Source organism: Prunus mume, linkage group LG3 (genome assembly GCF_029339155.1).
Source record: "Prunus mume cultivar Tortuosa linkage group LG3, ASM2933915v1, whole genome shotgun sequence".
Taxonomy (NCBI): domain Eukaryota; kingdom Viridiplantae; phylum Streptophyta; class Magnoliopsida; order Rosales; family Rosaceae; genus Prunus; species Prunus mume.
The window spans coordinates 564,536-578,682 of NC_142700.1; the positions used below are offsets into that span (position 1 = coordinate 564,536).

Here is a 14,147-nt window from a genome sequence, read left to right on the forward strand (position 1 = left end):
CATGACACGTATATTTTACACACATAATGTTACAAGGAAACAAATGTATTTTACACACATAATATTGGAAGAAGGAATTCGGGGTGTTGGTTTTATTATAGGTGATTCTGATGGTAACCTTGTGGGAGCCGTTTGCGATGCGGGCGCCTGTTATGGTCTCCATCCTTGCGACAGAATTATATGCGTTGAAGGCTGGCCTTCTTTTTGCGATTGATGCTTCCTTTATACCTCTGATAGTTGAATCCGATTGTCTGAATGCTGTAAACATGATCAATAGTGGAGATGTCTGCTTTGCTACCAGGGGGGGTCTAGTGGAGGAAATCCGAAGGCTGCTGCACCATAATCCGTCAGTGACTGTTTGACATATCCCTCGCCTTGCTAATAAGGTGGCTCATCGGATTGCCAAGTTTTGTTTACGTGACAGAGATCTCTCATACTGGCTGGAGTCGGGGGCCCATGGCTCATGGATTGTATCCAGGATGATTGTCTTTCTTTATAATATTGATTTATCTCTGTAATTGGTAAGTGTGGCACTCTTTTCTACCCAAGTTTTATTTTATGTAGTTTTCTTCGGGAAGATTTTAACGATGCCACGTTTTTACTTGCTGTACTATTCAGTTTCGATTGATTAATGAAATTGTCTCATTCTCAAAAAATGTTACAAGGAAACAATTGTCAAAGTCTTATACATTTAATCAGAAGGGGCGGTTATGTCTTGTGTACTGGTGCAAGTAGTTATCCTACAGCATGGATCTGGAATCTGGATCAACACACCATAATAATAGCTCATTGACCAACCCCAAAATTACTTTGTTTGTGCTGACCTTAACTGAGCACTAGTAGCTGGTGATGTGGTGCACTCTAGAGACCGGACATAGAAATACGTGCAGATTAAAACGTTGTGCAAACCAAGACGTGGCATTCAATGGCACTAAATGAGGTAGTTGTTCAACGAGGCTGAAAACCCTCTTCTACATGCATGTAATGTAACAAACAAGAATATAAATCACTTAGCCAGGCATCTACGACTCATTTCAGAAGCAGATCATGGAGAAAAGGGCTTCTACACTAGCTGCTGTGCCACTGATGCTGCTGCTGCTGCTTTTGTGGTTGTTTGTGTTCCCAGCACTGGCTTGCCCATCGGACGGCAGTCAGTGTAGAGACTGCGTGGCTAATCAGATGAAGTTTGGATGCCCAGAATGCACGCCGGTTCTGCGGTGTATGGCTCGATGCTTGTGGGGTGGAAGCTCAAGGGCCAACTGTGTCAAGAGGTGTAACTGTGGTTCTGGTGGCAAACCTAAGCTCTCTGACTGCAAGAAGTGCATGTTGCGCTGCAAGTGCAACTGCATGTCATAGATAGATGACTTCCCAAGAAGCTCTGTGTCTGTATGTTTCTACTTATCGCAAATTTTATGCATCTCCAGCTTATTGAAAAATCTCTTTATATGGTTTGTAAATTAATTTCAATTTCAGTATCTATTTTGTGACACAGAATCACAGCTAACATCAGATTTCTATGTGACCAAGACTGAGAATTTGAGAGTTATTTGAGGCGTTTCAATTTCATGAAACTACTACAAGTGGAGGTTTTATTCACGATAAATAAATAGACGAATAGAAAGACTAGCTATAACAGGCACACTGCATAACAATTACAATTTGCAGTGTGCATATGCAGTCTGTACATTACATATTACGCACAAGCAGTGGCCGCACGCACTAGATCACGGCTCGTGCAGAAACCTCTGTAAGCAGCGAAACCCCAGATACTGAGCACAAAACCTCTCCATCTCCTCACCCCCTCTCTCCCTGCACACACCCTCCTCCATCTCCGCAACGACGTCGTCCCAGTTCCTCACAAACCCAGCATCTCCACATCCCCAAAAGCCATCAACATCTTCTGAAACAATCGCGTCTACGATCTCCTGCAACCCCACGATCCGACGGCTCACTTTTCTTCTCGCTTCTCTCACTGCGGGGTCCACCCCGCGAACGGAGTCCAGCTTCAGCAGCAACCTCATCAGCTCCTCGTTCATCCTCAGCTTCTCGCGCTCGCTGCTCCTCACGGCGTCGACCGTTTCCTGCCGTTGAATCAGGCGCTGGAACTGGTCGGCCTCGGAATGCACGGCTGCGATTGTTTTATAGAGAGTGCGGATGAGGTGAGCCCGGTAGGCGGATTGAATTTTGATGGCTGCGGTGGATTGGGGTACGTGAACGGTGATGGGAATTGGGGTAGCAGAGGACTGGATGGGAATTTCGGTGGCGGTGGGCGGGCCAGGTTGGTCATTGTGGAGAGTGTAGGTGACGGTGGTGGTAGAAGAGGAGGAGGAGAAGCTGAGCCTGCGACTGCGAGAGGGTTTCATATTCTGCTAAAAGCCTAGTCTAGTACTAGAATTGTGCGTGTAGTGTGGATGATGAGTTAAAGTTTTGAGTGTGAAAAATGCAAATCGTCTGTGAATTTTAAAATAAAAAGAAATAATTTCGGAACTGTAGGAGGTTCTTGAATGGTCTTGGCGCGTAACAGTGTTGCATGGGCGGCGTGAGCACTCAGCTCAGCAACCCCGTCGGTCCTCCCGTCCGTTAATTTACGGGACCCACGCCCACGCTCCCTTTTGGAGGAATGCTTCTTTTTTATTCATAGTGTCACACGAAAAAGCAGCAAAACAAAAGCCTCCTTCAAATAAGAATTACATAACGACAATGGAAAAGTGAGTGGGACACACGGGGAATGAATTATTCACTAAATAGTACGACATTCATTGAGCACCGAATGAAGTCAAAAGAAGAATTACATGACGACAATGGAAAAGCGAGTGGGACACACAGCTCCAACAAGAAGAAGCAAAAGTCTTCAAGGAGGTGAAGGCACAATCTTTCCAGAGCATGTCCCGAAGCCAATGTTGTAACCATTCCCCTGCAATGGAAACATATTAGATGCTACACTTGCAATTGCACATAGTAAAAATATCAAACACAACAAGGGATAGACAACTAAGCACGTAAAGCTTATCCTATCGCTGGCTTAAACAGAAATCGCCAACTATGTGAAAACATAAATTAGCTTCATGATAAATGGAGCAAATTTTACAACACAAAATCGTCATGATCAAATATATGGAAAGCACTAACCTTGCTAACACCAGAAATGATGACTTCATCTCCATCTTCTAGGAATTTACGAGGAGTCCCATTTAAGGACAGCTGCTTTTGTCCGTTCCATGTCAACTCCAGCAAGCATCCATAAGATTCTGGCTCCTGTTGTGAAACACAAATGATGAATGGAGTTCACTCTAGCAAAAAATTTCACTCAAACAAAATGTCATATGAATGTAGGAATATATTAGAACAAACTGAAACCATACAGGTCCGCTGATGGTCCCTGTTCCAAGGAGATCGCCCGGCCTTAAATTGCAACCATTGATAGTATGGTGTGCTAGCTGCTGAGTCAATGTCCAATATCTGTATACGAGTTGCAGAAATTAAGATAACATTATAACAGGATCACACCAGAACAAATAAAAAGTATAAAAACATGGATTTTCTTTCATCGGATTATTTAGCATCCTGTTAAGCATTCAACTAAGCTACAAGGAACTTATGATGCCCCTTGGAAGTGCAGCACCAAAGAAAGCTTGGTAATGATGCATATAAAGCACTTTATACCAGACTGCAAGTAAACTACAACAGAGGAGATGTCCCAAGTCTGAGTAGGCATCATGATTGTCAGGGCAAGACGTTGTCAGGGCAAGTCTGAGTAGGCATCATCACTGTTGCATAGTTTTTGTTGAGGGAAGACAGAGAAAGCTAGGTAACTTATTCAATGGTTAACAGGGCAAGACGTTGTCCCAACTAAAGATTAAATATGTCGAGGAAGTAATTGGGCAGAAATCCTTACAAATTATTGAAATTACTCTTTGTGACCACGTGTGAATCATCTTGTCCAGCAGGTTTAATTTGAACCTTGCAATAAAAGGCAGTTTCATCGTCATCTCAAGAATGGAAGAGCATATAACTATTTACAATCTTAACCATTAAAAAGAACAAAATTCATAAGGCCAAGAAGGATGATTATTGATTTATGCATCACTGGAGATTATAAAAGAAACATGTTTATAAACTGAAAGAAGCAAGTGTGCCAACGAGATGGAAGATACCTCCAATGAAATGTCATAATTTTTGGAGATCTTTTCAGCCAGATAGGGCAATGGATGGGGGTCCTACAATTCGCAGCATGTATAACATAAATAAAAACCCACACACAATTAGAAAGAAAATTGGGAAATTATGGTGCTATGCAAATCTGAGTAAGCACCTGTTTGGGAGCCTCACAAGAAAAAGGTTCTAGAGCTTCTAGCGTCACTATCCAAGGGGATATTGTAGTCCCTAATATTTACATTTTTACACAAAATAATGTCAGTCTTGCAGTCAACCAACTGAGATAGTGCTTAAATCCAGTACTCTAAGCTACAGAAATGGAATGTAAGAATGAGGCGTCATGGTTTTCGGTTCTTACCAAAGCTTTTCCCAAGGAAAGGCCCAAGGGGAACATATTCCCATGCCTGAATATCTCTAGCTGTCAAAACCAACTTCTTATCAAGCATAACCAAAAGTTAAATATGAAGGATGAGAAGAACCTATAGAAGCAAGAAGCAAGCATACCACTCCAGTCATTCATCAACACAAGTCCAAAGATGTGATCTGCTGCTTCATTAACATCCACGGGCTTTCCTAACTCATTTCCAGGACCAACTATAGCAGCCTACAAGCAAAATGAGAATCGACAGAACATAATAAATACAATGAGTTATGGACATAACCAAAATTATGAGATTCTACAGTACTAAAGGCTATACTAGAGCATAGAAAGCCTAACCATTTCGAGCTCAAAGTCTAGTTTCACGGAGGGACCGAAAGGTGGTGGAGAGTTTCCAGCAGGAGGGCCTTGACCTCTGTGATAAAACAAATAAAATTGTATAATATAAGATTCCATTCAACCTGCGTACTCAATGAGCCTAAAAGCAACAATAGATAAATAAACTCGGACCTGGGTCGAGTAATGTCCGTTCCAGAGATAACAATTGAAGAAGCTCGACCATGATATGCAATTGGAAGGTGGAACCTGGGCATAAAGTAATATTCAGACTTCCTGGACTTGTAAAAACAATATTACAAGTAAAAAAAGAACTTATGTTCTATGCGTTTTTCAAAATCCACACACCAGTTTGGTGGAATCGGGTTCTGTGGTCCACGAAATATTGTTCCACAGTTCTTTGCATGATGCAAGGATGAAAAGAAGTCCGTATAGTCCCCTATGGCAATAGGAAGAACCATTTCTACGTCGCTCTAAACATTGATCCACATAAAGAAAGACGAATAAATAAATAAATATATAGAAAAAGGGGAAAAATCTAAGCTTAAAAGTATCATATATTCAAAACCATATAATTTCTCAGATACCAGTGGAATAAGTGATTTCTGCCTCAAACTTTCATTGTCACGCAATGATGGCTCTGTAGCTGCACCAATAATTAACCAAATGAAGCTTAGTTATTAACTTAATGAAGTATAAACTAAACCTAATTACTTGAATAAATAAATAAATAAATAAATAAATAAAGACGCATACATGACAATAGTTTCTGAAGCGTAGCACGCGCTTCCTTCCAAGCAGGCCGTCCCAATGCCAATAGCTTGTTCAAATTAGGCTAACAACCAAAACAGAGCAATTAATTACTGCATTGATCATCAATTATAGTGAAGATGGAATTGATGATCAAACGGACCTCGTTAAAGCAATCGGAGTTATTGAGGATCGGACCGTTGAAGAGACCAGCTGCGGCGATTACAGAGAGGTCCAAGACGCAGTCACCGATTGCCACGCCCGGTCGAGCCACTGAACCTGGTTCAGGCTTGAAGACTCCGTACGGGAGGTTCTGTATGGGGAAGTGCGAGCTGGTGTGGACTTCGATGAACGACTTCAGAGCCATGCTGGAAACGGCGTCGTTGAGCTGTTGAAAATTTCGGACAAAGAAGACGGCAGAGTGGAGCTTGCAGTGAAGAAGATAGACTGAGGTGTTAATTTACATAGAAGCAAGAGTAAGTAAAGCTGGTTTTCTCTCAGTTTTCAAGGATAAAATAGTAATATTTTATTTGGGATTATTAATTTGGTGTGGAAGGTTGGTTAGGGACTTGAGATTATCGGTCCTAATTTTGAGTCATGCGGGTGGCTGCCTACCAATCTTTCAAAACGGTGCACTTGATCTACCCTCCTACGCAGACCTGGTAATGGGCCTAACCCGGATTGGCCTGGGGCTGGCTTGGGAATTGCTATCAGAACATCCGTATTTTCATTTTAGGATTAACTGGTAATTTGCCTCATGAATTTCAATTTACTCTTATCTTTTTTCTCTTTTTTTTTTAAGAAAATTAAGGATATTAAATTTTGTTTTGGCTAATTTCCCTCATGCCATCTAAATCATCAACATTTCATTCAATTTTCTATTAAATCATTAAAAATAAATTTATTCTTTTAGAAAAAAAAAACAAAAAGAACAAAACAAAAACAAAAGTAAACCTATCCATACCCACAGACCCCCCTCCCCTCTCATTTTTTCTCCCCCGACTTGACTACCCCATCTGCAACTCACCCCAAGACCCATTGCAACCCATCCCATCTCCCCACAGTCGTTGTTTCCCCTTTTGCAACTTGTTAAGGCCCAAAAATTCAAGGGTTGGGCTCGGATTTATTTTTTAGCCCATCACAAATAATTGATCGCAAAAAGAGCCCAATCGGGACATAAGAAGATTTGTAGGACACACATGTACAAGCTAGGGGCCAAGCGTCACGCCAAGCAAGTATGCTCAAAAGAGCCAAAAACGCATCAGCTCTATAAATTCCCGCTTACAAATCTATTCAATGTTATGCGGCCCGATCATGGTTTATAATAACACGATGAAGTTCAAACATAAGTACGTTAAATAAACACGCAATGTCATGTGAAGAACCGTTATTTTAATACCAAGCCATGCTAATAGGCTGAAGTGGGCCAAAACCATGTAATTGCCCGGGGCTTGCTGAGAAGGTTATGGTATGAACGGTACAAACACTCACAAGGCTCATTAAGGGTCAAGGAATGAGAGTTTTGGGCTGCTTTGGAGCACTAAAACTCAAGCCCATTTATTGAGCCCAAGCGCATGGGCTAGCATAAGAGAAAGAGAAAATGATTCAATGCCTTAGAAGAATATAATGGTCTGCTTAGCAAACTCCATGTTAGTTAAAGCACTCAAACACTTTGTCAAAAAAAGAAGCGGATAAACTACTTCCAGCAGCCTGACGAAAACCCACCAAACGTTGGAAATAGAACACCAATAACCCAATACTGTGGACAAAGCCCAGCCCAGCACCTTCTAAAAAAATTTAGCATTGTATTCCACCCTTGTCAAAGCTCCGAAATACTCAACAAAGAGCCATGGCAGGGACCAAAGCAAATTCATATGTGTAAGAGAAGTACCTATAGAACAAACGACTCCGCCCATTCTCTTTTCCTCTGTGAGCTTTGTTTTGAAAACCAATGAGGAAAGCAGGTGGCGCCTCATCCCAATAGGGGAGCTTCAACCACTCAAAAACCTTGGAACCCCAAATAGTCTATTACCCATGCGTCTTGGTTAGGAAAATTTCACCAAATATGATTGAATGGAAAGAAGCAAAGGAAAAAAGAAGAAGATGGTTAGACAAAATTAGGGGTTCTAGGTGTCTATAAAAGGGAACTTCCTCTACCCAGCAAAACCATGATCCAGAGCATGACCAAGCTTTGTCAAATAACTGAGAATTTACTCAAGACACCCCATCTTCTTCTTCCGTTGTTATTTTTCTTTTCCTGAGATAGAAATCTTCCTAATTTTCCTTTTCCCTATTTTAAACATTTGCTCTCTGTAAGAAATTCATGCTTCTCTCTCTCTCTCTCTTCCCCCAAACCCCAGGTCCATCCCCGACACCCACAAAATCACCCACCTCGCCACAACCCCTCTGCCCCTGGTGCGGTTTTTGATCAAATAGATCTAGGATTTTTTTTGTGTTCAAATATGTGCACATGGATTTTTTTTGTTCAAATATATGGTGGTGGTTATGGTGTTGTTGTATGGAATGTGTTCAATTTTGGGGAAGAAGGGGGTTGGTCTGAGGCTTATAAGAAGTGGGGTTGGTAAGCAGAAATTCATAAGCTAATAGGAAGTGGGGTTGTTGGTTTGAGGATGACATTCTCTTTATTATATGTTTTTTTTTAATTAATAAAAACTTTATTTCTATCATTATTATTTCAAATTTCAAATTATTTCATTTTATTTTAAGCCTTCAATTTATTATTTGATTTTGTTTTTAATTAAGGATTTGAATTTATATTTGTAGCCAATGTCACCCCATCGACAAAATCGTCCAATTTCATCCATAAATCTATTAAGTAGAGTAGAGTTACGTGAGCATACATTCGATTCTATTTTAAGAATATTTTGGTCATTTTCACACCCAACCTCCTTCAATTTTCTCTTTCATTTTTTTTGATTGAAATAGGGGCATTAACCTCCCCTCTCCCTCTCAGCAGCCATAACTGCCACCTCAAAGTCTAGCACCACCAAAATAGAAGGGTAGAAAGAGACCCATAGTGTCGTTCCTATTTGAGGTGTGAATTTGGCATGAGGCTTATAACGAGGAGGTATTTAATAGCCATATGGTAGTCATTATTCGAAGGTTGCATTGAACCTCTCAACACACCTCTTAATATAGCCCCTCATTATAAAAGGTCTATAAATTTGGCACCGGAGTTCATTAGGGTCTTGGGATTACAAGAATTCTATAGTGAGGGCCTTATAAATGGCCATTAATTGAGACCCTATTTCTTAATTGTTGGATCAAATTAGTTACCTGTTGGATCAGATTGGTTAATATGATTCAACGATTAAAAGAAAGGACCTTACATAAGGGTCATTTATAAGGCCCTCCGTATAGAATGACTCCTTGGGATTATTGGTCATATGTGGACTGGGCCCGAATGGGCTTGAGCTTAACAGGCAAATTGGGTTTTGTTTTCAGTTTGGACGTCGGACCAAGAAAACAAAACCACAGGCCATTTACATTTTAGGCATTGGCGTTAGAGCGGGATCATAACTAATTTGCGGGACCACCAACACGTCTGTTGTAGCAGATCACAACTTCTACGGCACCTGCCAGAAAGCGCATTCATTTTTCTTCCTCGTTAGTCTTCCATCCACCCCTAAATCCCATTCCACAACGAAAACAAGAAAACCTATGAGAACCAAACAGACTTTCAAATCAAATTCATAATCGAAACTCGGATATCGTTTGTTTTCAGTCTCGTTTTGAATTAAAAGGTAATTGAATTGTTGAATTGTTAGTTTGACTATCTAAAACCCTAGCTAGCTTTTCTGACCGTTGTATTATTCTCCTGTAAATTTTGTGATTTTGAAGGAGAGAAAATGTCGGCCGATTTGACGCTGAGATCATCTTGCAGCGGATGTGGATCGACGTCGGAATTATACGGAAGCAATTGCAAACACATGACTCTGTGCCTGTCCTGTGGCAAAACCATGGCTGAGAACCGCGCCAAATGCTTTGAATGTGGCGCCATCGTCACTCGCTTAATTCGAGTTCGCTCTCTCTCTCTCTCTCTCTCTCTCTCTCTCTCTCTCTCTCTCTCTTTGTTATATACATACATGTACTGATTTATGTATTTTTCGGCTGTTCCTGAAATAGGAGTATAATGTTCGTGCAAGTACTGTAAACGACAAGAACTACTTCATTGGTAGATTTGTGACTGGGTTGCCAAGTTTTTCGAAGAAGAAAAATGCTGAAAATAAGTGGTCTCTTCACAAGGAAGGACTACAAGGACGCCAACTTTCTGATAACTTGCGGGTAATTCAATTCAATTTTTTTCATTCCCTTTGTAACAGAATTTTGGTGTGTGCATTGCACTTCAAATACTCCAAGTTCTTGTGTTTTTTCTTTTCTATTAATTATGAATCCGCTTGAACTTAAGACAGTCGTGAGATGTTTGATGAACGGACAATGATGCAGTTTGTAGGGTTCAGTGTATGCTTTGGGTTTATCACGTGTTCTTATTACATTAAATTTTGTTTACGTAGGAGAAGTACAAGAACAAACCTTGGGTCTTGGAGGATGAAACTGGCCAGTCTCAGTACCAGGGTCATCTTGAAGGTGCACAAACTGCAACATACTACCTACTAATGAGGCAAGGAAAGGAGTTTTCTGCTATTCCTGCTGGTTCTTGGTATGCCTGCTTGGCCTTTCTGTTAGAGCTATTTTCAGTTTGTGGTTACTCATTCATCACTATTAACCGTTAGTATATGCAATAAGATCTAAGTGCCACCCGTAGTACATGTTACCTAAAGTTCTGAATAATAGTGAAGGAAGGCAAATAATAAATGGGATTGATAGCCCTGTATGAATTGTCCTCCAATTTTTTTATATATATATCCAAAATCAACAAATAACTACAGTAAGCATAGAATGAAATAGGTTAGGTAATAAATGTTCTTGGATCAATATAAGTGAAAATTAAAATGTGACTAGACTACAAAGAGCAATTAGGCAATGTCAAATGATCATAATCTATACAAAAACTTAATAGTGACAATCCTGGAAAAAGGTGAACATTTTTAGATCATCATTACTGCAAATGTATTCATATTTGGGTCTGCAGGAGAGTTGCAATTGATTGTCGTCCTTTGTATATGTTTCACAAACAGGAGTTGAATCAATTATTAACCCATCGGAGCACTTGTTTATTAATTAAATTGAGTGTAGAGTTAATCATTAATTAAACTAATAGTCTTAACATGAATACATAGAAGAGCTTTTCATAATTACCAATTATGGTTGCAATCGTTTTGTCCATCTACATATCAAAATAAGGTTGTTTTGATAATATCTCTTAGGTTCAACTTCAACAAGGTTGCACAATACAAGCAACTTACATTGGAGGAAGCCGAAGAGAAAATTAAGAATAGGAAAAAGACCGCAGATGGATATGAAAGATGGATGATGAAAGCTGCAAATAATGGAGCTGCTGCATTTGGTGAGGTGGAGAGGTTTGACAAGGATAATGGTGTGACGAGTGGGAAGGGAAGGAAAAAAGCTGGTGATGATGATGATGGTGAAGGAAATGTCTCAGATAAAGGTGAGGAGGATGAGGAAGAAGAGTTAGCCAGGAAAAATAGACTGAACAAAAAAGGTGGTGATGATGATGATGATGATGGTGCAAGGGGAGCTGATGCTGACTTGGACGATGATGATGTCGAGAAGGGTAGGCAGTTATTCTTTTCTCTATTTTGATTTATAAACAGTAAATCATGAGCACGATTTCCTTTCTTCCTTGCTAACCTCAATAGCTGATACCCAATACCATTGGGGTGATATGAACACAGTCATCTTTCTTCCTTGCTAACCTCTCAATCATCAATACCCAATACAATTATTTATCTCCACAAAGTTTCAGAAGAATGAAATTCACAATGGACCTACTTGCCATGGCAAGATGATGCATGTTTAGGCATAATGGGGGCATCCGTTTTACAGTCTTTTTTATGTATCTCGTGAAAATTAATGGTCATTAGCCATCTCTTTCGTAAAGTACTTCATTACTTAATAGGTTGGGCTTTACTTGTTAGTTCTATGTTTGGTCATCCACTGGGGAAGCCATATCAATTGGCTTCCTTTTGTTTCATGCGATGTGAGGTGCTTTTATGTCTAGCACTTGCATTTTTTTTCTTAACGTGCATGAGAATAGGTTCTCAGAGGGGGTTCTTACATTGCAGTGAGCTTGACCAGATCCTGTGCTATCTCTGTTAAATGAAATTTAAGTCTTGTCTTGATGTCTTCTTTTCGTAAACAGGCAAGGGGCTTCATGTCTTCTTTTCGTAAACATGAAAGGGGAACTTGATGAAGTCCATTATAACCATGTCTGCATTTATTTATAATTGTCCCCCCCTTTGTTGTAGGCGATGATTGGGAGCATGAAGAAATTTTCACTGATGATGATGAAGCTGTTGGCAATAATCCTGAGGAAAGGGAAGATTTGGAACTTGAGGTTCCAGCTCCTCCAGAAATTAAGCAGGTTTGCTGCACACATGTCCCGTAATTGCTTTGTTTGGGGTTCTACAGTATGTGTTATGTTGCACTGTGCTCTTCAAGTATATCTTCTGCTAGAAAATACTGATATTTCAAGATATAATGCTTGATGATTTCCATTTTCTGGTGCAACTTATTTATGTTGTTTTCACAATGTATGTCAATTTTATACTGGTCCAAGTTCTTTGTAAGTTGTGGCTCTTTGTCCATTTTCTTTCACAGGATGATGAGGACGAGGAGGAAGATGACAAGGAGGGTGGACTGAGCAAATCTGGAAAAGAGTTGAAGAAGCTACTTGGGCGAACTGGTGGGCTGGATGATTCAGATGCAGAGGATGACGACGATGATGATGACGATGTAGGTTATTTATTTATTTATCTTTGGGATACTCAATCTTAGTATGTTACATGATAACAACTCAAAGGCTATACTGCCTGCGTCACTTAGTCAGAACTGCGTCCGTTATATGATTATAATTTTGTCCTGCACTCTGAAAAGTGATGGGGCATTTATGTTGAAGATACCAATTTGTTTTATGCATTGACTTAGACTTTTTGAAGATTGGTGTTGTACTGTTAAAGTGCATCATAGCTCTTTGTCCACTGATCGGCATTTCCTTTCTGCTTTTTCCAGATGGATGATGATATTGGCTTTCCTCAAGCAGCAGCACCAAAGCAAAAGGATGCACCCAAAGAGGAACCATCTGACAACAGTCCCTCAAAACCAGTGCCTTCTGGGTCTGCTCGAGGAACTCCATCTACTGCCAAGTCCGCAAAGGGAAAGAGAAAATTAAGTGCTGATGATGCTAAGACATCTAACAGTGCACCTCCCAAGAAGGTGAAAAGTGAAAATGTATGATTGTTACTAACTTTGTTTTTTCATCAGCTTCGAAACTCCCTATGCTTACTGGTGATGGTATTCATGTAACCAAAATTAGGAACAAAAAGTTTCCATCAAAGAGGAGCCTGCATCTGCTTCTAAAAATAGTACACCTTCAAAAGGTACTCCATCAGTAAAAGTGGAGCCAACATCATCAAGTGGACCCGTCACTGAGGAAGAAATCAGGACTGTTTTGGTGCAAAGAACACCAGTCACCACACAAGATCTTGTTGCTCGATTTAAGGCAAGACTCAGATTGCCAGAGGTATGATCTATCATGTGTTTATACTACTGTTTGACTCATTTTCCTGGCTTTTACCTCTTCTGTATAACCATTGCTGAAAATAACGTGTGTGACTGCTGCTGTAGTGTCCATTCAAGCAGACTCTTTATGTGAACGTTAATTGTTTGGTTATATTAATGACCTTGGATATAGAATGAGTTTTGCGTTTGTTTGCAGTATGATGCAATCTTTATATGTTCACTCAAAACAAAGAATGATCGGATGTAAGATGGTCCTAAAGAAACGCTATGGAAGTTATAAAATGTTCACTCAAAACGAACAATGATTGGAGGAAAGATGGTCCTAAAGAGATACATTATGGAGAGTTTTAAATGTGTTGCTTCTTTTCGCCCAGATACAAATACTGAAATTGATTGTATTCATGTGTTCCTCTTCTCCATCAAGTCAAATGCATATAGTTCATATAATTTCTGCTCGCATATGTTTGAACAACAATTGCGTTGTAATATGGTTTGAATTTGAAGGAACATAGAGACGTGATACTTTTGGAATATGGCAGTTTTGTTCTTATTTGTTCATTCTGTGTATGGTGCAGGACAAGACAGCTTTTGCTGCGATCCTGAGGAAAATTTCTAAGATACAGAAGACCACCAATGGATCCAGCTATGTTGTGCTGAGAGATAAATGAGTGCCACCCACCCCTGCCTCCTCCCCGACCCCGAATATGTAATCAGCCTTAAAACAGTACTTCTGAGGTGGCCATGAATTGGATTGTCTTTTTTTGGTCTTTCCAATTTGTTAGCAATATGGACAGTTGCGTGCGTAAATATTTCGAAACTAATTGGCTTCATTTTCCGAATGCAT

The 14,147-nt window shown here is 40.1% G+C and overlaps 4 protein-coding genes across 7 annotated transcripts; 2 read left to right on the top strand and 2 right to left on the bottom strand.

Annotated features, from left to right (window-relative positions):
* Positions 1-1,475, top strand: LOC103326997 (uncharacterized). Its single transcript, XM_089047776.1, has 2 exons — positions 1-940; positions 1,039-1,475. Exons 1-2 carry the CDS (start codon positions 926-928, stop codon positions 1,354-1,356), a joined length of 333 nt encoding a protein of 110 aa, XP_088903902.1. The 5' UTR covers positions 1-925; the 3' UTR covers positions 1,357-1,475.
* Positions 1,476-1,561: 86 nt separating this feature from the next.
* BAG5 (BCL-2-associated athanogene 5) lies at positions 1,562-2,512 on the bottom strand. Its single transcript, XM_016793234.2, has one exon. It carries the CDS (start codon positions 2,361-2,363, stop codon positions 1,725-1,727), a length of 639 nt encoding a protein of 212 aa, XP_016648720.2. The 5' UTR covers positions 2,364-2,512; the 3' UTR covers positions 1,562-1,724.
* Positions 2,513-2,660: 148 nt separating this feature from the next.
* LOC103326998 (fumarylacetoacetase) lies at positions 2,661-6,233 on the bottom strand. Its single transcript, XM_016793233.2, has 14 exons — positions 5,784-6,233; positions 5,627-5,705; positions 5,458-5,516; positions 5,219-5,343; positions 5,045-5,119; positions 4,874-4,949; positions 4,660-4,759; positions 4,514-4,573; positions 4,313-4,383; positions 4,155-4,217; positions 3,896-3,960; positions 3,363-3,459; positions 3,130-3,255; positions 2,661-2,914 (listed from the first exon to the last, which is right to left on the bottom strand). Exons 1-14 carry the CDS (start codon positions 5,985-5,987, stop codon positions 2,852-2,854), a joined length of 1,263 nt encoding a protein of 420 aa, XP_016648719.1. The 5' UTR covers positions 5,988-6,233; the 3' UTR covers positions 2,661-2,851.
* Positions 6,234-9,180: 2,947 nt separating this feature from the next.
* On the top strand, positions 9,181-14,142 carry RAP74 (transcription initiation factor IIF subunit alpha RAP74). Of its 4 annotated transcripts, none has more exons than XM_008229268.3 (10): positions 9,181-9,384; positions 9,482-9,660; positions 9,767-9,925; positions 10,156-10,301; positions 10,969-11,336; positions 12,031-12,146; positions 12,383-12,517; positions 12,794-13,012; positions 13,098-13,304; positions 13,879-14,142. In XM_008229268.3, exons 2-10 carry the CDS (start codon positions 9,490-9,492, stop codon positions 13,969-13,971), a joined length of 1,614 nt encoding a protein of 537 aa, XP_008227490.2. In that variant the 5' UTR covers positions 9,181-9,384; positions 9,482-9,489; the 3' UTR covers positions 13,972-14,142. The 4 variants fall into 4 exon arrangements, with proteins under 4 accessions (XP_008227490.2, XP_088905435.1, XP_088905436.1 ...); XM_089049309.1 differs by having other exon boundaries at positions 12,794-12,997; XM_089049310.1 differs by lacking the exon at positions 13,879-14,142 and adding an exon at positions 13,500-13,834.
* The last annotated feature ends 5 nt before the right edge of the window (positions 14,143-14,147 follow it).